A 26095-nucleotide genomic window follows, 5' to 3' on the forward strand; every position below is an offset into this window, starting at 1 on the left:
AGTCAGGGTGTGTTTCACACCTAGCACTCTGGGTGTGTGAGGCTCTCTAGTTCCAACAAGGGAACTTCCCTAGTTCCTTGACTCTGCCCTTCTTCTAGTTCTCCATACTGCTGCACTCTCCCCGGGGAACTCTGTATCCTTCTGTGTGCTCAATATCCACCTGTAGCCAGCATCCTGCAGACCTTCTCAAAGAAACCCACCCACACCTAAAAGCTGACATCCTGCTATTCTCCATTCACCCAAGCAAATGTTTTACTTGACCCTCAAACCCACAAATATTGTCCCTACTCTGTCACCTACTACACGTTTCACCTACTCAAAAGTCAATTCTATTCATGCATACCTCCATAATGAGTTAATAGTTCATATCGGACATCCTGTCATCCCCTAAGCACCATACCTGGTCGCCTTTCACCCTCATAACAGATCCCCATGCTTGGTATCCTGCCAGCCTTTAGTCCTCAAAACAGACCCCTATAGCTGTTTTACTGCAATCTTCCTACTACATACCTGTGTCCTACCACCCCAATGCAAAATCATACCCCATATGAGGCTTCCTGCTACCCCCACCCTCAAAAAGAGACATCAGTAACTGGTGTCCTACTAATCTCACAGCTCCAAAACAGACCTGTATACCCAGAACCTTATGATGCCCTCATCTCCACAAGAGTGAGACCTTCCATAAGCTTCCTGGTATCCCCAAACTATTCCCAATCTTGTGTCCTGCCACCCCCGCATGCCCCCAAACCAGACTCCATATCTGGCAGTCTTCTAACCTCAGGCCACTCCCCATTCTGGCATCCTGCCTCCCTCGAAACTGACTTATTTAACCAGATTTTTGCAATCCCGCACCATGAAAGCAGACATTTATCCCTGATGTGCTTTGCTGCCCATTCCAACACGAAAGCATCCCCTGCCATCCCCCACCCTGAAAACAACCTGCATACCGATGGCCTAACAACCCCTACCACTCTGAGCATATCAGTATACTGGCTGTTCTAAAACCTCATGCCCTGTAATGACCCTACAACTGGTGTCCTGACACCCCTCATCTGAACCATAAAAGTCCCACACCTAGCCTTCTGCCATATCTCCACCCCAAAAAACAACCCCCCATCATTATGTCTCGCTCCACAACCCCAATAATAAAGTCTATAGCTTCTTTTTCTGAACCTTCATCTTCTGTGCATGAGTGTTGCAGCTGCTACAGCATATATCTCTCCATCCTGGTACACACATGCTGAGGCTGCTGTAAACCAAACTCCAGCAGCCTCCACCCTACCTCCAACAGAGCAGCTCCCTTGGCAGATCTGCCCCAGTTTGGGGAAGCCATTCCGAGACAGCTGTGGCTCACTGGAGGCAGCATGGAGGAGAAGGAGGAACTTAAGCGGTGGGTGAGGCAGCCAGAGACCCGGCTATACGTTCACGGCAGTAGATCCCTTGACGTAGCTGTCTCTGGAAAAATGCCAAATGATATGCAACGACTTTGTGGATTTTGCATGAGCTTTGTGAAAAGCATTAGCGTTTTTCAAAAGAGACTAGTTTGCGATTTTTTGTGAATCACAAAATTCCAATAAATCAGTCTTTCAGGCTTTAGTTTAACCAGTTTCTGAAGTACATGTTTGTAGTTGTTCTTTGAAAACTCACCACTCTCCATTTCTTCCCTTCAAGCTCCAGTACGGGTGAATGGGTCTGATTTTGGATGTTGGCGGGAGAGTTAAGACCTGGACTTTGACTCTTTGTAGGAGAACGAACTGGTCCACTCAGGCCACGCAGCAGAGGATTTTTGTGCGTCTTCAGATCATCTGAGACATGTCGAAGCCCTAAAGAGAAGAGATTTCTATAGAAATTATATTCTGTAAGCAACATCTAGATTATTGTTTTCGACAACACAAAAGTTGCAGTTGTCTGTCTAAGAAAGGATAATCTAGATGTATGTGAGCACTTTTTTTGACATCTAAACAAGGGCCCTATCTCACCCATTGTGATCATTTCATGGTAATTAGAACAAAAACAATAAAAAAAATAGGTTATATGTACAACTTAAAAAAATGTTGTAAAAAAAGGAGGAATTATTTCACAGGTATCATTTTAAGACATTATGTGGAATGAAAGGTTCGTGCCAAATATTATTTCATTGTAATTCTGTTACCAGCAGTACCCAATAACCAAAATATGAAGCAAATCATAATAACATATATACAAAGGTATTTTTATAATTGAAACCGAATCTATACGAAAATAATAAATGCAAAATACATACATTTACATGAATTCCTAAGTAGGTAAATTCGGAAGGAACGCGGCCTGGCCCTGGCCAGGCACAGTACATTCGTGACCTCTAACTGGAGGCAGTACAATCAAATGGTTCTAGCCTTACACAAAGGTCATCTGGCCCAGTCTGAAGCCTAAATAGAAGAAAGAGAGGATGGAAGGCAGAAAGCTGACTTTCTTCTTTAAGGAGATAATGGTTGGAGGCATACTCGCTATCGAGAAGAATGCACATTACTCTACCACCCACCCCTATGAAAAAAACCTCAGCACATCAAAAACACCTAAAATGGATGACCGGAGATGGATCTTGAGCAGCAGTGGATGATAGAGGTCCCAGGACGTCGTAAGCTGTAGCGTGAAACACGAACCCGCTCTCTACCCACCAGTGACTTGAGAGCAGTGTTGCATATCGAATGTCTGTAGATGCAGTGCCTAGAAACTGAGCGGAGCAAGCCATAAAGCCCTGGTAGAGTTACAGGTAAACTGGACCAGGTCTTTGGTGACCACGCCCAAGTTGACTGCTCCATCTCCACAGCCCACAAGAGGAGAATGGTGGGAATACGCTGAAAAAGCAACATCACTGAAGGACCCACAACACAATATTGGCTACTAGTGCTCAGAGAAGATATTGAGACAGTGAGCTTGATGGAGGGGTAATCATCGCTGAACAATAAGCATAAGTTGTCCAAAGTATTGATTTATGAAGACAACACTTCTTATAAAATCAAAAGATCTGAAACTTTTGAGAGTGCAGTCACTAGACTGCAGGGGACAGATTAGTGGCAGAACACATTGGCACAGAAACATAGTGCAGTTTGGAGGCAGATCAGAGTTTGGTTTGAGCCAAAAGTTAAAGGCCGTGTTTGAGGTAGCATGCCCTAGGAGTTTTCCCGATTAAGGGCACAACCCTCTGAGGTGACAGGGACTGCAGTTTTCCTCCTGAAGGGTATCAATCTAGGAACCTAGCCGTGTTCCCACATTTCACATCCTGTGCAGACTGCTCACATGCTTCACATCCTTTTTACACTACACTTTCTATTCTCTCTTATCTCCTGCATTGTGAAGCACTGGCCATATTTTTGTATTTCAGTCTGTGCCCAATTAAATCTATGTGCACTAAGCTGTCCCCCAAGCACTGGCACTGGGTTTTTGTAGGTTCTGTTTGTCAAGCAGCTCCAACTTTAGGATCGATGTAGTGTGCCTATCCTCCAAAAACCTCCTCTCCCGTCTCTGTCCTATATACTGGTGATGGCTGTGCATTGCTTGGTCACCTTGATGGCGCACCATATCATGTTGGAGCTATTTTAATTCTAGTGTCATAGTCAAAGTAGTGCTGTATGGCTTTGCAATAGGTGCTGTCTGAACCAGGTCCCTGACTGGTCCCACCTGTATCTTCCAATAAAATGTCCCTGTGTTGCATATAGTACCCTGCAAGGTAATTTTTAGGTGGGCAAAGTCTAAACATAGTCACATCGGTGATGGCTAGGAGCAGGGAGTGAGAAATCAGCATTTAGGGAATATGTGGTGTGAGCATTGGAGAAGAAGCATTATTAGTGCCTGATTTATAGTTTATCGTACGTGGCTACTCTGTCACACATGTGGCGGATATACCACCCTCCATTTTACAATTCCGATGTAATCTGGAACTTGTACAACGGTGGACAGGATATCCGCCATGTTTGTGAGTAAATAACCTGCCCACCAAACTCTAAATCAGGCTCTTTGGGGTATAATATCAAGAAACAGCGGTAAAATTATCGCCGCTTTAGAGGCAGGAAACTGCCGCTAAAGCGGCGATAATGGGCTTGATAATATGCTCTTGTGAATTCCCTTAGAAGCACATGTTCTGGTGTGAACCTGGGCTTCTATTGGAATTCTCAAGGGCATATTATCAAGCCCATTATCGCTGCTTTAGCGGCAGTTTCCTGCCGCTAAAGCAGCAATAATGTTAACGCCCTTCTTGATAATATGCCCCTTAGTCTCCTACTTCAGGGTTAAGGTACCTCTTACCATCCACCAAACCTAGGTCCACTATCTCCCTTTTAAGAACTTCCGACAAGGCCCCCTTGTACGATTTGTTTGTCTTTGTCTCTTATTTTTGCCCTCAAAAATAGTGGTCAGGGCAGTAACAAAAAAAAGGCATGCATCTCCTACAGGGTCAGGCCGTTTTCATGTAACTTCAAAGGCGCTGGAAGCAAGGGTGTTGGAGGGGAGAGGGGGGCAGTAAGAAGCGCACCAACAATAACTGTGCTGGATTTCAGAAGGTGAATGAATATTAACACCATGCGCGCGGGCCGTTTTCCCGCTGTGCGCTGAAGTTTTCAAAAACCCGCGGTTCATGACGAGCTCAGCTCGTCATGAGCGTACAACATGCGTAACTCATGACGAGCTGAGCTCGTCATGAGCGTCGAAGGGGTTAAAGATGCCTACAACTTTTTTTTGTCTTGTCACATTTGCTGTAGGTTCAGAGCAGAGTTCAAATGTCAGACTATGGCTTTTGACAAATTTCTGCTTGTTCGTTTAACATGGAAATTGTTCTTTACTTTTCTACCTCTGAATGTAGAGTGAGAAGATTTTGTAAAACTAACTATGTGACAGTCTTGCTGGTATGAAAGGAAAGGCTGCTGAATGTATTTTTTAAACACACAACTTTTTAATACCTATAAATGAACTGAAAAATATTTCAAAATATATCAGCAGTTAGAAAAGCACAAATGAAGCATTTTTTGTAATCATGAATTCTGATGGAAACAAAGATTTTATATGGGATCAAAACAAATCAAACACTCGAATTTGTGATTTGCAAATTTAAAATATTCACTGAAACCTGATTTTCACACATTGTTTATACGCTATATAGTTTTAACAGTCAAACTGTATGCCTTTGAAAATGTAATGCCCATTTCAATGGAGAATGCGGTATCTGTAAATGACAGTGCTCTACCACACTGCGCTTAAGTGATATATTTGCAAGTGTGCTACAAAAAACACCACTAGCTGTATGCTACTCTTGCTGAATGGGTGAAGCTCATTTGCTATTCATATTTTTTGTGTGACGTGTGGATTTTTCATAATCTCTATAAGTACAATGATGTAACATTGATGCCAGCACCCCCACTCTGAAAATTGTTCCAGCACCACTGTGCAACTTTGCAAAGTTCGCACCCCAGGGTACGATCAGGGCAGCAGATGCACTGAAGGCACAGATTAATGCTGAGTGGGCGCCATATTTGCTAGTGCTGAGTGGGCGCCATATTTGTTTGGTTCACTCATTTATTTTTTGTTTCACTAAGGCATAGAGTCTGTCTCAGTACAACAACAAAAACAATTGCCTGGTTTGTAGTGAGTTTTGAACATCCGGGTCAGGGCTATTATCTGTTTTACCCATCCAAGGATCCATGCAAAACTTTCTGCTGACCCTGGTGGAATACACACATTTTGAGAAACATATTGAAAAGCATTTGGGGGCACACACGACTACGCTGTTCGCTCGCTCTTGTTTCTTCTTTTCACTATGGCCGATATTTTCTATTGTTATGTATGCATTACAACGATTTCAATTTTGAAAAATACATGTAATCAAAATGGCTGCATTCATTTATTTATCTATTTGTTTTTAAACATCTGTGTTGTGCTATTTTGTGGTTGACTACAGAATGCTCAACTAACAAATAAGAAATGCCATTCTTAACCTTAATTTAACATATACTTAAATTAAGTTAGCCAGTAAGTAACATTACTATTTATAACTCAAAGTGATTATGCTTAATATTCCCTGTTTTCCAATTAAATGTCGATTCGGAACATCCCTGTCTCTCTTATTCAACATAATTTTGCATATTTTATAGCACGAAATGAGGAGTATTATGAACGGGTTGCAAAAATGAATTAACATCTTAGAAAGCTTAAAAAACATTGCCACTCAAAATCTGCTCTCCTCACCTCTAGTGATTTGTTCTCCCTGATTAAGCTGCGCGAATAAGGCTGACCGGTTTTTAGAAGAGTCGTCTCGCACAGGCTCTGCATCGAACATGGGCGGGGGTCCTGGGGGCGGAGGGGGTGGTGGCGGAGGCGGACACTGACCACCAGTTACGCCTGGACCTGGAGATACCGTGGCTGCTGTTGGACCCTAGAAAACGCAAAGTTGAAGAAATAAATCACTATATTGTTTATTACAATGGTGTGAAAAATAATCACAGTAGGGTTAAATATAAAATCTTGCACAAATCCACTACGGCCCAGATGCACTGACAGTGGGAGTAGTGATTTCCAAAATACACTTTTCTGTGAATCGGAATTAGGAAGACCATATTCCTAACCTATTAAACTTTTATTCTTAAAATAGCTATTTCTAGGGTGGTCGCAAATTGACCTACTTCGTGAATATTAATAATGTACATTGCAGTTTGCAGCCCATTAGGAACGATAGCCATCACTGGAATGGTGGCCTGCTGGGATCAGCAGACCACCATGTCTGTGATTTTTTTTTAAAGGCGGCCTGTTTTTTTTAAGGAAAATGGAACGTGTTTCAAAAACAAAATAAAAAATGAAATGTTAATATTCATTATGTATAAGAAAGTAGTGGTCGGTGGGACCACTGCGTGGTCTTAAAATCAATGGGCCCGATTCACAGAACTAACTTAAGACAAATTCGTAAACTTACTACCATTTACTCATTTTGGTATTCACAGTAGGCACTTACTCATTGATGAGTAAGTGCCTTCTGTGAATACCAAAATGAAGAAGTGCCTTCTGTAAATACCAAAATGGCAGTAAGTTTAGGAATTTGTCTTAAGTTAGTTCTGTGAATCGGGCCCAATTTCATTTACATTCTCAAAGGGGGAGAGGTTCCTTTGCAAATGCCTAAACACTATATTTCAGTATTCAGTACATACTACTGTGAATTGGCATTTGGAAAAGATGCCCTAAACACTCCCCTTCCAAATACCGATTAGTAAACCCAAATCGCAGTTTGAACATAAAAGAAAGCATTTTTGCAGTCGCAAATGGTCCTTTTCTGCGAATTGAGCCATTTTCACCTGCGAAAATGCTTCGTACATTTGGCCCGCAGACACTTACTTGTATGTTGTTTGAAATGCAGCATTTTATCTATCAAATGGCTGAGTTCATTACACCAAATCTAACAACAAGGGTATTACTTACAATAACTTTGAGCATTTTTACGTGGTTAGCCACATACACAAGATTGACCTACTCTGTCCTGGGTCTTCTGCAACGAACAATCATGCACAGCAAGTCAGTCCCACTTGTAGTGGATGGAGGGGAATAAGGGTGTTTTGTGGGACATCAAAATAGGATCATAACCACCAGTTAAAAGCATGGGAGTTTCACCAATAATTGTGTTTTTAAGGGTTCCATACAATTCTTTTTCAAAATATACTGCCTATAAGCTATAGGTTTTACGGACCTTTAAAATAGAAATGTGTTAACTATTTCAATACTTCGAGGTCTGGCATTAGACCAAGGAACATTATTTCTCTTCAGTAGGAAATCATGCACCTATGCAATATCCATTCAATATTGTAAACAGCTCAGTGTCCTCAGCCTACCATGGACTTCATCTCTGTCCAACAGACAAGTTAACTCCTTAACCGTGGCGCAAATTCTGCTGTGGTGCGGGAGTTCTAATGAGTGGGCGGGGCTGCGTCGGCCAACGGATGTGCGCAGCACTACCCAGGTAGTGCTCGCGACGGCCGTTGGCCGACGCGCACACGGAAAGGGTTAAGACTAGGTGTGAGTTAGGTCTGAGTTAGAAATATTGGGGCGTTTTGAAAAGAACATAATTGTTCTATAGAATTCACCTTAATGGGTGGGCGACAAGTAAGGATGTTGTGTACACCTTTCAAAATTGCATTCAAGTATCTTAATGAGAGCAATGAAGTTTCCTGTGTAAATAGAGGAAACGTTGTTATTAGTCTAGGGTGAAAAGACCTTTCGAAGAAAACTTAAACAGAAAGTGGTGACCTCACTTTTTAAAGACAATAGCAGGATCCCACTGGCCCTGTCAATTTTTCATCTGTAACCAGTCTGCGAGCTTTGGCAAAATCTCTTGAAAAGGTAATCAATGAGCACATTCATGAACTTGTATAAAATAACTCAATGAATATTTGGTCTCAAACTCTTTAATGGATTGCGTAGGTATTGCTGAAGATTACAGCTGTGTCACAGCCTTGACTCTGCTGAGTCTGCCATCTGATTTCAACACCATCCTGCAACTTATTTGTATTATGCAAGTTGTATTAGAGAGCTGCACTTCTTTCCTGATTTTACGCAACATACGCCTTTTTGGTGGCACTGACAGCCGATGTACTTCAAAGCTGACTAATGCTTCAACTCCTTGTCACCAGAGGTGTAGCTTGGTCAGTAAGATTGGAGGGATGTGAGCATCAGATTTTTACCAATAGTGATGCTGGGATATTTTTGTTATAACACATTATATGAGAAGCAGGACATGAAGGGGATTAAGAGGCAGTGGAAAGAGAGAGGAGGGGGCACTTAAAAAGCAACATCATTCAAACTAATCAACATTTTTATGGCCTTCAAAACAGAGACGAGCATGAGTGTGTGTGTTTGTTTTTGTCAGTGTGGGCATGTAAAAATCCTAGGTGAAATCCGACAGACACTTCATCATACCCGACTGAAAGCCCTTTTACCCAACTATTTACTACAGAATACATTTTTAGTGGGGTCACTGCCCATGTACAATGTGTACCAAGAAATGAGTCACGCCACATCTTGTGACTCAAAAGACTTCTTCGAAGAAAAACAGCTTGCAAATGTCTGAACCCAATGCTAGATGCCAGGAGTATGCATACCATGTGCATCTACTGCACTACGCTCTATGAACAGACATGATATTGTTTTCATTTTATTTTTAAAGTTTAAAAATATAATTTAATGTTTTGTTTTAAATAAGTTAACTATTGCTTTTTAAAATAACATTTAAAAAATGAATTTGTATAATTTTTTTAATTTAACTAAAAATAAAATTATTTATATAAAAATCCTATGGGGACATTATTTTCTATAGGAGTGTGTGGTAGTACCTATGAGTAGCCTTGTTTGGTGCTAAACTTACTCCAAGGCTGGGCTGGTAAATTTGCATCTGTTTTGTGGCCTCTAGGGCTGTGAATTTAGAAGTGTAGTTTGCGAATACCAATGGTTCGACTCTTTTGTGGATGTATGTCTGTATTAGCATGTCCCTCCCTAAACCCCTGCTTGTATTTCCCTCAACCCTTCCACTTTAGGAGTAGAAATTACTGCTTTTCTTACCGCTTCTCGGTTCCTCCCACAGTTACACCTTAATTGTATACATACATGTGTGCGGAAATCTCCATCACGGTGGCAGAGATAGCTGCACAGAAAAGATAGGAGAGGTGAAGGGGGGAACATCCTTTACAACGCGGATTTTACTCCGCAAGGCTTTCACAACGCGTCCGTTACAACGCAAGTCGTAACCACGACTTGCGCTGGGGGGCGCTAGAGGATTTAGAATAGTATATTTACTATTCCAACACCTTCCCTAGTGTCCACGGGGACTGGTGTTAGAATAGTAAATTATACTATTCTCAATCCGCGCCCCCAACGCAAGTCGTGGTAACGACCTGCGTTGTAAGGGACGCGTTGTGAAAGCACGCGTTGTTATAGTACGCGTCGTAACGTCGTACATCCAGGTGAAGGTATCCGTCTGTAGGTTATTAACTAGCATTTTGTAGTACATGAGTAGTACTACTGTAGAACTAGAACACATACTACAAAATGTACTTTGTGAACAGGGCCCCCAAGAGTACAAGTTGGTTCATGCAACTGCACTGACCTGTAGGTCAGGGAAAGTCAGATTCCAAGAAATCAAAGTTTTCAGTGAAATCGTGGAGCGCTGCCAAGGTCCTCAAGTCAAATGTCAGTTTTATAGTCTCATTATTTGTCACTATTATCCCTCCTACAACTTGACACTGTAAGCTTCATCCAGTTACAACGCAAGTCGTAACCACGACTTGCGCTGGGGGCGCTAGAGGATTTAGAATAGTATATTTACTATTCCAACACCTTCCCTAGTGTCCACGGGGACTGGTGTTAGAATAGTAAATTATACTATTCTCAATCCGCGCCCCCAACGCAAGTCGTGGTAACGACTTGCGTTGTAAGGGACGCGTTGTGAAAGCACGCGTTGTTATAGTACGCGTCGTAACGTCGTACATCCAGGTGAAGGTATCCGTCTGTAGGTTATTAACTAGCATTTTGTAGTACATGAGTAGTACTACTGTAGAACTAGAACACATACTACAAAATGTACTTTGTGAACAGGGCCCCCAAGAGTACAAGTTGGTTCATGCAACTGCACTGACCTGTAAGTCAGGGAAAGTCAGATTCCAAGAAATCAAAGTTTTCAGTGAAATCGTGGAGCGCTGCCAAGGTCCTCAAGTCAAATGTCAGTTTTATAGTCTCATTATTTGTCACTATTATCCCTCCTACAACTTGACACTGTAAGCTTCATCCAGTTTCATTGTTAACACTATTTAATGATCACCCATCTGTGAATGACCACTGGCTATTCATCTAGCAATGTTAGAATATCAAGGGCCTGCCTATAAATCACCAGATCAGAAGATCCGAGGAAGGCTGGCAGTGGGCACCAATAAAGGTGACAAACAGGGGCGTAGCTTTAGTGGGGACATTTCGGGTGTTGAGTGTGAAATGGGTAATAAAGGAAGAGATCTGCAATCATCACAAGCTTATGGGGAGGTAGGAGGGCACGTGAATCTATAGCAGTACATGTTATAGATGTTTCAGGGTAGCACTTTTCATTTGTAGCATGTGTGGCTGTAGTTAAAAATGTTACGCATCAACTGTAAAACAATGGCCTTCACAAGAGATGGCTAGTGAGTTGAGGATGCAGATGTATGGTACATAATGCTTAAAACCATCTGGCCAAGGACAGCTTGCTGGTGGACTAAGATGACTGATTATTAATTATTTTTAAAAGTGTGAGGTGTTGACCAGGTGGCTGCCGCTTTGCAAATGTTAGCTAGTTGGATGTTGCCTATGAAAGCCATTGTTGCACTTTTTTTTTATGAGTGGAGTGCATCCTTGGCAAAACAAGTAGGACTCTCTTAGCTTTGTGATAGCAGGTTTGGATGCACTTAACAATCTGTCTTGCTAGACCTACCTTAGAGATGGGATGACCCGTGAGAGGTTTGGAAAAGGCTACAAAGATATAGTCAGACTTGAGACATGGCCTTTTCCTGTCTATGTAATACATAAGACCTCTTTTCACATCTAACATGTTTAGAGCTCTCTCGGACACTGAATCTGGCTGATGAAGAAGACTGGAAGCTCTATTTCCTGACAGAAGTGAAAAGCTGAAACCACCTTGTGAAGAATCAGAATGAATGATTCTTAGAAGTTGAGTGCTTGTGCTCACTGTGCAGGAAGTAAAGGCTACTATAAAGGCCCCTTCCAGGAAAGGAACTGACCAGGGCATAAGTGTAAGGGTTCACAGGTTGCCCATACGGGGGTAGGAGGTAATCTGGGTAGTATGACCCTCTGAGGTTCCTCCATGAAAGCCTTGACTATTGGAATCCTAATTTCTAATTTAAAACATTTCTAAAGCGCAGCGTGCACCGTGCGGTTTCTTGGCGCTGGTGGGGGGTTCGGCAGCTGAGGGAGAAGACAGGAGAGAAAGGTGGGAAGAATTAAACGGGGAATGCCTGATTGAAAAGGAAAGTTTTTAGGTCTTTGCGGAAGGGAAGATAGTGGGTGGCAGAACGGAGATGGTCAGGGAGGGAGTTCCAAAATGTGGGAGCCAGGGTGGAGAAGTTGGACCCACCCCACTTTTTGCGTGTAAAACGTGGGATCTGAAGGAGGGACTTGGAGGAAGACCGGAGCTCTCTTGCGGGAACATATTCTTTTATTAATGAAGAAATGAAGGCGGGGGCAGTGCCCTAAAGCAGAATGTTTGTTCCCTCTTTTTCACGTAAGCTGCTACGGTAAGCAGACATACTGATATGTAGGGGAGACCTGACTACTGCAGATGTAAGAGATAACAGAGAATTCCCTGGACCTGCATCTTGAGTTTTTCAAAATGCAGTAGTGCGCAAACCCCTTCTACTTTGCTGCATAACAGGACTGTGCAACAGACCTGTGCACTTCCTGCAGAATAGTAATGCATTCCTGAGGAGGTTTAAATTCTAGGACCTCAGGGGCCATATCTCTAGGTTGAGCTCTCTGAGTTCTGGGTGTGTGGACTGGTTGTGTCTTGGTGTGAGAAGGTCCAGCCTGAGCAGCAGACTGATGGGGGCTGATGTGCATCTATATTAATCCATATTTGTAAAGCGCAAACATAACACCCCTTAAGGTTTCAAGGCACTTTGGGCATCGGGGAGACTAAGTGAGCGACTGCCCAGAGTCACATGGACGTGCGCTGAGCTGAGCTGCAGCGGGTGCCAGGTTCGAACCGTGAGCCCCACGCTCCGGAGTCAGTTGCTCTGGTCGCTGCACCACACCTCTCCAGGAACATGGAGTGCCACAGCTGCCTGGCCCACATGGAAGTCAAAAGGATAAGCATCAGGGATGATTGTCTCATCTTCCTCTCCATGTATGTGGAAGTGGGAGAGACGAAAACCTGTAGGCAAATATCCATGACCTGTTAAATCATAGTGCTTTGCCCATGAACTGTGGGTGTTGGTATCTGTAGGCAAAGTCTGGGAGTTTTAAATTTTCATGGGAGGTGAACAGGTCTATATGCAGGGTGCTAAAACACTAGATGTACCTGTGTAAGACTAACAGGTGGAGTTCATACTCATGGATTTGTTGATGTGTCCTGAATAGCAGGTCTACAAAGTCGGCCACTTCGAGAAGATATTCCACTAAGAGTTGTATGATGTGGCAGATAGCCCAATACCTAATCCCATACGCTAGCGGTATGAGTAGGGGAGAAGGAGTGCCGCCATGTTTTTGCAGGTTCTCCATGGCAGTCATGTTGTCAGGCTCTATTAGGACTACTTTGTATGTATGTATGTATGTATGTATGTGATTTGTAAAGCGCCCTGCTGCCCTGAGGCGTCGTGGCGCTGTAGACCGCTGGGGAACCTGTCCTGGCTATCCCTGTGAGATGGTCCCTACTGGGTATCTCCAAGGTGAAACCAGGCATCCCCGGCGAATGTGGGGGGCCGTTGTAGACATGAGGCAAGCTAATGCCCAGAGTAACCGAGTGTGATCCCTGGTTAGAGTAGACACCGAGGCGAGAATTATCGAGTCCGCTGACCCTGGTCCACGACCCTGCCGCGTCGGGAATTGAACCCTGGTCCCGGGCCGTTCTCTGCTTCCGGGTCTGCCGCCTCTAACCAGTGAGCCACACCACTCCACTTTCCCTCTAATGGTCTAAAAGAAGGCCATCAGGACTGGGTGAATGGCCAGCAGTTCTAGGTAATTGATGGGTTGAGGGGCCCACACTCACTGTATGATCATGACATTGAGATGCTACCCCCCCCCCCCCCCCCAGCCTGTGAGGGAGGTTTTTGGTAATGGTCACATGTGGAATTGGATCTGACAAACACCTGCCCTCCAGCAAATTGCTGCTGTTCCACCAATCTTCCAAGTGGCCCTCTGACTGTGACCATTGCCTTGTGAGGAACTCTTGTAGGGGTGCATGTGGAGCTTGGAATGAAGTATGGTAGTACAGCACAAAGATATCACCCCTAGAAGGTGCATTTCGGTTCTGATCCTCAGCTGATGAATGGGCTGAAAAAGAGGCAGCAGCAGCTGAAATGCCAATACCCCTTGTTGTTTGGGGTAGGCTTTCCCTGTAACTGCGATCAGCACAGAATCCTGGAATGGTTTATCTGTTGTGGTTAGAGGTGGAATTTGGTGGCAGCCGAAGCTGTGGACAGGGAAATTGCTGCGTTGAGTGTTAGCTAAGCACTGATGTCTCTGGCAGCTTTTGATCAGCCAATTGTCAAGAAAGGAAAAGATGTAAGTGCCCCTGCTTTGCAAATGGGCAGCCACTACTGCTAGGCACTTCAGGAAAACCCATGAAGCCATAGTGATTCCAAAAAGAAGCACTTTGAATTTGAAGTGATGTCCACTTAACACAAAGCCAAAGTTTGGTCTGGGTTTGTGAAAGAAGGCATCCTTCAGTTCGAGCACTGTCATGTATTTGCCTTATTGGAGCGGAGGGATGATGTCTTCATATGGAAATGTTCAGACAGGATGTATTTGTTTTGACGCCTGTGGTTCAGGAGAGATCAGAGCAAACCATCGTTTTGGGGAATCAGGAAGTAAAGACAGTAGATGCACTTTCTCTAAAAGTGTGGAGATACTCTCTTTATTGCCCCTTTCTGGACGAGTGCTAGCACCTCTTCCTCAAGAAGGTGGAGATGGTCTCTGCAGAGTACATTTGCGGGAGGGGATGTTGAGAGGGGTTGTGAGGAGTTCTAAGCAGTAGCAATAGTTAACCACTGCTAAAATCTACAGGTTTGATGTGATTTTCTCCAAGCGAGAGAGGATATCTTGTATTTTTCCCTGACAGGTGTCATCTGATTGGGTGAGGCAGGTGAGGCAAGTCACTACTTAGATGTGGAAACTCCATTACTGGAGCCACTTCTGCTCTTCTGTCTGTTATACACTGTACGCAACCTTGGTGTAACCCCAGCTGGCTTTCTGGTGGAAGGTGTGCTGTTGTCTCTGATAAGATTGTGGCTGGTCTGTTGAAGTGACCTGTCTTCTCCTATAGGCTCTTGCTTGGGAAAGGAACCTCTTATGTCAAGAGTTTGCAGGGCACTCATAAACTTGTCAATCTCTGTGCTCTTTTTTTAATGTTTTCTAGCCTTTTGTCAGCCTGTGAGCTAATGAGATGTTTCATATTGAATGAGAGATTGACTAGATGCTCCAGGACTTTGGGTTTGAGCCCGGAGTTGCCAAACCAGGCGTTTTATCTGAGGCAGGCATTGGTGTTAATGCCCTTGGAAACTGTGTCCACTGTGTTGAGCGTGTGATGAATGCTGGTGTTCAAGATGTTCTTGCCCTTGGAACTATCGCCTACCTCTGCTTCTCTGGGAAGCATTTTAAGAGATCCTACGTCTCCTTCCACCGGGATGTGTTGTACGTGCAAAGGAGACCAAATGAATTGGCTAGTTATTGCTGCTACGACCATCCTCCTGCCTTCAGTCTTGATTTTGTTGCTCTCCTTATCAGACAGAGCGATGTAATCTGTGATTTGAACCAGTCACATCAGGGTCATTGAATGAAATAAAGTTCAAACCTGAAGTCTTTTGTTTCTTATTACTGATGAGATTTATATTAAAGCATGAATACTCATTTGCATGCATAATGGTGTTCCTATGAAAACAAAAGGTGTTGCGGCGTAGTACTTGTTATAGGTGATAAAGGGTTGTTTATAAATAGATACAACAGGAAATCCAGATAGGTATAATAAATATTTATAGATGTTTAGCCAACACTTCTTAATCGTGGTTTTGCTAGTCATATTTCACAATATCCATGCAAAACTGTTATTATGCCCACATTTTGACTCATAAATACATAGACTTAATAAACAAGGGGGGTTCATCGGGACCAAAGATATGGATGCAATCTCACAGAGAAATATTAGTGTAGCCGATAGCATAAGCAATGATCAAGCCTTCAATTAATGAAAAGGCCACACTTTCAAAGATAGGTGAACCTGTGGAATTTTTTAGTTATGAGCCTGTTTTGGTCCCCAATTGTTGAAAAGTATGTGCGGTTTGTATTCTTCCATGATACATGTGCACTAGAGTTCCTGCCTTCGCTGCAAAGAGTTGCAGGAAAGCTCCCTGAATGACCTTATAGCAGGCTGTGGTATCATCCGGCGGGATGGCCTAACCGTGTAGCGGTCCATATCAGTGTCGCCCAAGTGGTCGATGTTATAGTTTCCTAGGGTTCATCAGTGGGTGCTGTGTCTAAAGACTGGTCATATGGGTCAGTAAGATCACATGGACTGCCTGGATCTAAAAAGCTGGGGACCCCTCAGTTAACTATGGAGAAGGGAGAGGAGTTAGTATGTTGGAGCAGGGTGGTAGAGGTGGTGGAGTTGGTGGTACAAATGGAGGAGGCAGAGGAGGAGCAGGTGGAGGTGGAGGTGGAACAAACAGGAGAGGGCTAGTGCCCCTGTCCCTTTGTTTTCTCTGTGAGAGCTCTGAAGGGACATCCAAGGAGGATTCTTCTTCAAAGAAAGTGTGTCTGATGGTTTCAGCAGAGGTGTTTTTACTGATTTTCCAGGTGACAGGGTGAATGAATAGAAGCTTCTGCCGGCTTCAAGGTTCTTCTAGAGTTAATGCCGAGTCAGTGCCTCCAGTTTCTCAAATCCGGCTGTCAATGCAGTTTTCGGTGTTGATGGGATCTTTGGTGTTGATGGAATTTTTGGCATCAGCAGGATCTTTGGCTCTGGTGCTGGTGGGGCCTTCAGTACTAGAAGAGGAGGTGCTTGATGTCCCTGGATCTAGTGGGGCTCGACAGCTAGTGAGGATCAAAACCCATGGGCAGAGCTTTACTTGACTCAAAAGCCTTTCTTCTCTGATGATTGGAGACCTAAGACAGTGAGGACCTTGGAGATGATAGCCTCTTATGGCCATGCTTAGGGCTTGATGCCTCAGCATGGGACTTTCTATGCAAACCTATCTTGGTCATGTGGGTCTCCGAGACAAGTATGACACTTACGGCTCTGGGTGTTGTCTTAGTGCATGGGTCAATGGTCTTCAGTATTGGCTCAACGTCCTCTCAGTCCTTGTGCTCTGACACACTCAAGGGTTCTGTCACTGGACTGGCCTTTCACTGGGCTGCTGGGAATCCAGATGGACCTGTGATTTTGCCTTCTTCAGCACTAAAGCAATCATATTCTCTAAGAATATATATAGTTTCGAGGAATGTTGGTTAGTGCATTTGGTGATATGCCCAGGGCCTCTCTCTTTGATATCTTAAGGCCTTCTTCGTGTAGAAGGTAAGGTAGGACTCACAGGAGGTGTTGCAATAGATTGGGGAGAGACGCATGTTGCAGACTTTGTGGTGAACCGACCAGGTATACTTTGAGTTGAACCAGAAGCAGTGTTGGAAGGGTGTCCATTCCATCACTCACTTTCAGCCTGCATTCTCCTATGTCGATGGTCGAGGGAGAACACAGGGACCCTGACGGACAAAGTAAGGCGTGGAGCATTGATTGGTGGCCCTCCAAAACTGCCTGATGAAGTAGCATGCTAGACAGTTGTTGAGATGTGAATTGTTCTTCCAGAATGTCAGAGTCAAAAGGGAACCATGTGGGCCCAAAACACTTGCAAAGAGCACGAACTCGGATGCCTCTCAGTAAACATCAGAACCTGATGGCAGAAAAAAAAATCTAAGATGGATTAAGTGACCATGCCAATTGAGAACCAAGGGAGAAGTTTCAACACATCTTGTGGCTCAAAAGACTTATTCAGAGAAAAACAACTTGCAACCATCTGTACCCAAATTTATTTGAAAAGGGGATGCAGAACGTGTATCTACAGCCACACATGCTACAAACAAAAATCATACAATAATTAAATACATAACTGCAATTAAATGTAATACATAATTAACAATATTATGATAGTGAGAGTGAGATTTTAACATGTTTTTAAACATTACTTTTTTGTAAATTAAATAAATAGATTAAAAAAATTATTTAAATCATTTTTTTGAAGAGTTAATGTGCTAACAAACAACTTTCCAACTATCTTGAACAACACCACCTACAAGACATCACACAGCCTGGATTCCACAGCAACCAAACCGCTCTCATCGCGGTAACTGATGCATCTGTACCATCATGGACGAAGAGGAAACTGTAGCACTCATACTACTCGACCTCTCCGCGGCCTTTGACACCGTCCCCCACAGTACCCCCAACACAAGACTCCACATCTTCAGTGTACATGGACCTGACGTGAGATGACTGGTCTCTTTTCTCTCCAACAGGATCTAATGAGTCAGGTTCCCCCCTACACTTCCGAACCTAAGAACCTCATAGACGGAATCTCTCAGGATCATTGCTGAGTCCTACCCTCTTCAATTTCTACATGGCGCCACTCGCCCATGTCATAAGATCCCACGAACCAACACTGTGCCTTACCTAGATGACACTCAGCTCATCCTGTCCCTCAACCACACCGCCAGGACCAGCTTCACCACCTGCATGTCAAATATACCAAACTGGATGAAACAGAACTGCCTAAAACTCAACACAAATAAAACAGAAGTCATGATCTTTGGGAACAACAGATCCACATGGGACTTCTCCTGGTGGCCAACAGACCTGGGACCCACGACCACCCCCAATGACCATGCCAGAAACCTCGACATCATCTCATCATCTTGTATGCTCTGTAAAATATTCCAGTGACTCCACGCTGACATCAGATGCACACTCACCCAGGCGCTCATCACCAGCAGAGTATACTACAGCAACACACTCTATGTCGGCATTCAGAATAAACTCATAGAAAGACTTCAGACCACTCATAACATCGACGCCAGACTCATCCTCAACATCATATGCCGTGCACACATCATACCCTACCTCAGAAACATACACTGGCTACCAATCCAGAAGCAATGCCAATTTAAACTGCTCATCCATGCATGCAAATTCCTTCATAATGTCATACCCGCCTACCTCAACCCCATCTCCAATTTCCACCAACCCACCAGGCAACTGCCCTCAGCCACACTCCATTTCGTGCAAATACCAGACATCTGCAGTGGCTAATCAGGAGGACACTACCTCTCCTACATCGCTGCCAAATCCTGGAACTATCTTCCACACCACATCAGGACCTCCCCATCCCTACTCGAGGTCTGAAGGAAGCTGAAGACCTGGCTATTCAACTAAGAGCCTGATCGATCAACTCAACTAATCCAGTGCCTGGATACCCATCGAGTGATAAGTGAACTATACAAATCCTCGTAACATAGACATAGCAACATAAAATAAAATTTCTTTGTATTAGTTTTAGTTTAAACACATTTTTTACATTTATATTTTACATTCAAATAGTTTCAATATTTTTATTTTTGTTAATTATTATACTTTAAATCCACAACAAAGATGTGACGAGACAGGTTTCCTTCTCTTATTCTCTCACCAAATATATATAACTCACTTTACGAGTAGAACCGCTACTTAGGGGTAACGAAAGGTAAAATGAATCCCCCACTTTAAGGATGGGCCGATTGGCCCCACATGGATTAGAAGAAAAAAAGAGAAAAAGATGTTTTAAAAAGCCCTGGGAGGAGGTCGGAAACATCAGTGCAGGCGTCACCTCCGGAGGTAGAGAACCTCTTGAGGAATCCCAGAGGGTTGTAAATACTGTCCTCAAGCACTCAGCCTTCGGGTGAAAACTTTTACACTCGCAAATTCAGTCTTAGATGTCCACCCCCCTCGAACAGATGGGGTGGAGACATGTAAGTGTACACTTAGGTATAAATCTCCTTTTAGAAATGGTGAGTACCACAAAAGCGTAGCATTACACCTAGGTGCAGGTTTAGCTTACCTTCGTGAATAGGCTCCTTGGTCTTTAAGCACAACCTGAACTACCTCATACTGAAGAAACGGAGCAAAACGACAAAATGGACTAAAAAAAGCATGGGATAAAAAAAGAGAACTGGAAGACTGAGTGGGCAGCAATATATATTGTACAGACAGCGAGTTTGCATGGTGCAGAATTGACAAAATACATGGTTACAAAATGAGCTGGTAATTGCACCACTGCACTGTGCAGTTATTACGTGGGGATGTGTTGTTACTGGGTCCTTTATCATATTCTTGTCTCTGTTTCTGAGAACTTTTTCATTTCCATTTACCACCTGCTTTAACAAGCTGGTAACTGGCTGGTGGCAGGTCAAAAGGTGTGAGTCCACCCCACATATCACTCCGACCAACTCGTAATCGGTTCCTCATGTCATGATTAAGGAAAAAGCAGGCCAAATGGATGGGCCAGTAGTCTATCTCCAGAGCCGTATTCTGTATCTTTACTGGCCTGCGGAATGAACTGCACTGTCGCGTGCACGTGATTAGGTGGATTACGGTATTTCACGCTACTTTTCTACTGTGAAACAGGTGCCACTGGATTTGCGCAGAACAATACAGGGCTCAGACTTTAAAGCTTCAAGCAAATGTTGAGTGTTCGTTTTTAAGTAAGATCGACTGTCTACGTTAAGCCCCATATCGTTTAGGTTTATTTCAGCTGTCACTCTTTGCGGCAGCTGTTTTATTTTTTATGATGCCCTAGCGAATCTACTGAAAACTGCCTACAGTGACGTCTGTCTCCTATAGTGTATTTATGTGAACAGTTGTGATATAGCTATGAGTTTGTTTTGAAATGTGGCCCTGAACATGTTCAACAATAGGTTTGTCAGGAAAATGTACTATTATTCCTGCAAACTGCATATCATTAGGAACCTGTATTTGAAAATGTATCTGATCGCTGAAACATTAACACAACTTTACATGATTTGAGCATCTTTCTCCTAGTAAAAAACACAACTACACAGAAAACGCTAAGAGGTAGTAGACTCACGTTATTCACACACCTACATTTTCACGGAGATGCACGAAAAAAGCTATTTGCTAGACTACATTGGTGGGCTTTTTACATTCATAAATAGTAATTATGAATGTGAAAATTCTGACCGAATTTTGGATTTTTGGCTTTTGTAATTCCTAAAAAAGGAGGCCCACTCTCAGAAATAAAGGTCTTTTGACCTTTTTGGTTCTTTTTTCCAGCTCATTTGTCAAACCCCTTATTCCTTGTAAACGAGCATTGCCGTAGTCAATAGGTCTTGCCTTTTGGACCTCTTGACTTTACCAATGCTGTTTGCCAATGCTATGCAGCCTCAGACAAAGGAAAGAAAAGGAAAAAAAGGAGTGATGATATAGCCACTGCTGGCAACGTGTAAGTTCATAGGTGTGTGCGTGCTGACGTATGCACACGTCACCATGCATGCATTTTCTAACAAAATGATGCAGGTGCCTTCTTTTGATATAACAATACAAGAAGGAGCGGTAAACAAAAAAGTTACATTTGGCCTGTGTGAAAGTGCTTTTGGTAAACCACAGTGTGAGAGCAACAATTTTCTACCAGGCCTTTCCAGTTTTTTTTAAAGGATCATAAGTGAGTGGGTCGGTGGGGGAAGGTGTAGGCCACTTGAAGCTGTGCTGGGGAACTTCCAAAAAAATAATAATAACAAGTCAGGAAAGGGCAAGGAAAACAATGGACGAGCCATGGGGGAGGGATCAAGGAGCAACAGGCACATGGTGGGTGAGTGTTTTTTGGGAGGGAAGCAGCACACTAGGAACAGAGTTAGGCAACACATGTACTCTAATGGAGTGCTGAAAGAAAAAGAAAATGAGGCTCCATAAATGTAAGTAGTGGAAGGATACAAGTCATCCAATCAAACGGATGGCAAAGAGGGTATGTAACAGTTGAGGGACAAACAAAGGAAGGAGAGAGACAAACACAAGATGGACATAGAGAGCCAATGAATAAAAACAAGCAAATAAGAGTGACAACAAAGGCAACCAATACCAAGCAATGGGTTCAGCCAAAAACAACTGTTAGTATAGTCCACAGTAGGCTTTCACCTACCAGACATCTCTGGTAGGCGAGACCTAAAACAGTCATTTGCATCCTTATGCTTACCTATTTACTCATATTGTATGCAGAAGAATATATCCATTGAGCTGTAACCCCATCTCCTTAATGTAAATGTTTTATATGTGTCCCCCTATACTCCAGGAAGTAAATATTATAAATTGGTACGTTAACCATTGGTGTTAGCTCAGTTTGACAACATACACAGTTGTTGACTCAGTGCTTCAAGTTGCTCTTCCTAATTTAAAGTCGATATCCAGTGAGTCCACCCCATAGCGTACATGCCATTTGGGCTCTACTACAGGGGTGTTTGCAGTTACTTGGATGAAAAGACATGCTACTTCTCCTGTGATATGGGAAAGATAGGACAGGCTTATCTTTTTATGTGCGGAGTTGTCTGGCCCGACTGTGAAGCCTTCACACTCATGAACTTACTAATAAAATTCCATTTTTTGAAAAGTGAAAAAGCATGAACTTACACAAACGTGTACGTTTACCTTCGTAAATCTGGCCCAGTGTCTGTGCCACTGCCAGCAGTCTACTGGAAGAGGAAGATTTCTAACAAACATGCTGCAAAGGCCATGATGCCTTTGCTTGTTGGTACTATTGGGCTGCACCCCAAAATTGTATTGGTGCGAGGAGTAATACATGAACAACGCCTCCCAAGCCATGACAGGGAGAGGCGAACTAGGGTAGTGGAGTTGGGAGACATGTATTTAGACCATGTATGTGGTATTTCTATAGCGCAAACTTAGCCAAAATGTAGTAGAAAGCTGTACAGGACCAAAGACAGGCATACAGTCAACGAGTGATATTATAGGTAGCTGGTTTATGGACAGTTAAGTTGTTGTGATGTAATAGTGTTCTTTATATGAAATATTTTCTAAATTGGAGCAGAGTTGTAGCAGTCCTTATGGATACGGATAAGTTGTTCAAGACCCTGGCTGCATGGGTGGAAAAGGCCTGCTGCCATGTGTTTTTTTTCTTTTTGACTGCCTCTGCTGGCTGCGATGGCTGGTAGCTGGCGAGGTCGCCAGGCTCTAGCGTGGGTTTCCTTAGGAGAGGGAGGATCTGCCCAATCTTGATAGCTTCTGCCAAGATGCCTTGAGAGGGGGAGGCGTGGACAATGGTGGGTACGTGTGAGAGAGAACCCAAAAGAGAACCTTGATGAAGGATCAGGATAAGACATCATCTTCATAAGAAGTGACCTTGTGGGATAACACAGAGCTCTAAAAGCAGCACATCAGACTCTCTTTAGCTTCATTCCTCCGACCATTACCACACATCCTAAGACAGGCTCTGTGTCTTTAAACAGGCTTGAGTGTGAAGTAGTAGGACAAGATAACTTTTAGCGGATCTGTGGAACATAAGGTAGCTTTCAGGATGTGGCCTCTTTATCAAGGGCGAAACCATCAATAGTGCAGTAGGTGCAGCGATACCAGGGCCAGTGAGTGTGATGGACCCTTTATAGCCCATTTGTGGTTGTCTTTTGCTACCAAACCTTGGTTAGGATAGAAGGCCTATTTCCCTTTCTTTCAATTCGGCCCATGCATCCTTGCTACCCACTGCCCTCTGTGGTAATGCACACTGCCCTTTGGTTTTGTGAAAACGAAACAAAATAAGAACTAAAGAAGCGAAGGGGGTGTATATATCAGGTTACTGTCCTGGAAACAGGTGGGTCTTGCCAGGGTCACTGCCGTGGTGCCAGGCCGCCTCTTCTGTGAGCATAGCTCATGGCCTGCCCCATTAGCTCCTGGTTTTGAATGCACCTGTCTTTACGCATTGATTGTGACCGGCAGCGTGGAAGTTACAAGAGGAGGCAGCTGACAGGCAGAGATGGCTGCCTTTGTGTTGTTAAAACAAGGCTTTGTTTTTCTGCTCGCAGACTCGGTAATAGATCTGCCTCGGTGCGGAGCTCTGGGCCCCACTCTAACCCCTCTGTGCCAGTTGTCACCTGCTGCTGAATGGCTCTGCTGTCGGCGCGCGCGCCTGTTAAGTGACTGCGCCATTTGTCCCGTAAATCAAAGGCCTTCACGGCTCGCGCAGAAGCGAGTCTTCTTTAAATACCAGAAAGCAGTTTAATTCCTTTGCTTTTCAGGCCACTCGTCTCGTTGGCGGGGAGGGGATGGCAGTAACTTCTTGCTGTACGATTAATAAAACGGGAACGGAGCACCGTATGCTCTTAGTGTCGCAGGGGCAGGGAATTAACAGTCGACAGTCGCGCCGCCATTTTCTTGATTGTAATATTTTATGAATGCGTTCCTTCTCTTCCTTTTACAGTCAGGTGATTACTGACCGGCCATTGTCTCAAGTGGCTATTTAAAAAGGTGGCAGCTGCCCCCCTAAAACAGCACCTTTCCCAGTTTATTAACTAAGACAGCCTCCCCCACAGAGGTCCCTGCGCTACTTCGAGCTTTCAGGCCTTTTACTCACAGTAAAATGCTTTTTGTACCAATTAAATGCCCCAAAACAGCAATTTTCAAAACTTTACATTTGAGGCCTTCACTAACTTTAAGATGCAAGACAAACGGCTGAGACACCATCCCCCATCCACCAGACTCTACCGGTCTATCCTCACTGGCACTGAAGTCTGCAAAACTATATGGTAGTGCAAAACAAAATGACAGGCCCCATGCAAAAAATGGCGGCGAGCTCCTGACATTCCTAGCATCTGAACTCTCATGAAAATCACTTCCTAACCAAAGATGTGGACTACCACAAGAGCGACTGGAGCCATGTTTTTCCTCTGACTCTTCGTTTCATTTTATGACAGCTTTTACCCTCCTCTAAGAAACTTACAGTAAATGATTCCGTATTCATGAAGTACTCACCTAAATAGGGAGGCGGTAGAGCAAGCTTCAGGCATGGCCACAGTATCCCATAAAAGCAGATGAAAGAGACAGATTATACACTTAAATTACGCTGGCACAGGCCAAAAATCATCTAGTATGTAAAATACAACCAACAGGAAGGTATAGCAAAGATCACACTCTTCTACAAGAAACAGCCTCCTCCCTGCTCCAAGACACTCATGTTGATCCTCTATACTCCTTATGCATGGGTACATGAACACAAGTATTATTTGTAAGAAAGGATCTTAGCCGAAGAGCATAGAACACTGTAAGGAATGAGAGAATAGAGAGGATTCATGAATGAGGAAGATGAATTGCTTCTTTGGCCATGGAGGCTGGGAGCAAGGAGCTCTCATATCATTCCTTGAGAACATAAGTATCAAATGAGGCATATTGAAGGTCTGACGTTCTTCCAGATAGTAGGATACTGCTTCTTGCTTTGCATTTTGTATTGGTTGAGATGTTCTAGCTCCAAATTGAGTGCCAGCCTGCAGCAGTGGTATATATCTAAGTCAGTAAGGTTGCTGAACTCCTTGCTACTGACTTACATGTGAAGCAGTAGTTTTGAACAATGCAGTTGGGGAGTCAGTGTAATTCATTCAGAGCTGAGGAGACATTGTTATATTTCTCGTCTCTATGGAATCTGTTGAACCTTTAGGATGCTCTTTAATGGTGCCAGAGTGGCTTCTGCAATGCTGGTGAACATGCCCCCATCCCAGCCAGAGATGACACCGACTAGGAGCATGGTGTGGGATTCTTCTCAAAGGGTATAGGCTTTTAACTTCCAGAGCAGTGACAAAGGAAACTGGGCTATTTGTGTTTTTTTGCCATTGTTCTAGAAGGTACAGGTTTTAATGCCCATCGTCTCTGGGGATACATCGACCATAACAACATCACAACAATCATGCACCCTTACATTGTCTCTCCATCAGTTTCTAGAACATCTGCACATAACTTCATTCCTGGCTAGGACCAATCCAGGGAACTATTTACCAGTGCATCAGGGACTGGAAATAGGTCACCTCTGTTTCAGGTCATATCTGGAGACAGGTCTCAATAGGTCAGATTATTCAGATCGAATACATTGGTCATCGGTGCCACTTGAGAGCTACCTCCCTTGCTCACTGAGAGACAATATTCATAGCCCAGCTTGCCCACAGTAATTGTTGTGGCTTACACCTACAGTACTCCTGGCCTACCCATGAATTCGAGGAATATGCCATGATTAAATCAAGAGTACTCTTAGAATTTAAGATTAAGCCAGGAGTACTACAAGAGTAGTTCTTACCTACTCACAGCAAAATC

At 43.7% G+C, this 26095-nt stretch overlaps 1 protein-coding gene across 2 annotated transcripts in view; it reads right to left on the minus strand.

Annotated features, from left to right (window-relative positions):
- The window catches only part of CAP2 (cyclase associated actin cytoskeleton regulatory protein 2), a 438235-nt gene that overhangs the window by 60785 nt on the left and 351355 nt on the right, over positions 1–26095 (minus strand). For both annotated transcript variants that reach the window (XM_086965115.1, XM_086965116.1), the window contains exons 8-9: positions 6217–6403; positions 1648–1823 (exon numbers count right to left, since the gene is read on the minus strand). In XM_086965115.1, the coding sequence (XP_086821241.1) occupies positions 1648–1823; positions 6217–6403 (363 nt within the window). The remainder of the gene's footprint in view (positions 1–1647; positions 1824–6216; positions 6404–26095) is intronic.

This window comes from Lissotriton vulgaris, chromosome 4_1 (assembly GCF_964263255.1).
Source record: "Lissotriton vulgaris chromosome 4_1, aLisVul1.2, whole genome shotgun sequence".
In the NCBI taxonomy this organism is placed as follows: Eukaryota; Metazoa; Chordata; class Amphibia; order Caudata; family Salamandridae; genus Lissotriton; species Lissotriton vulgaris.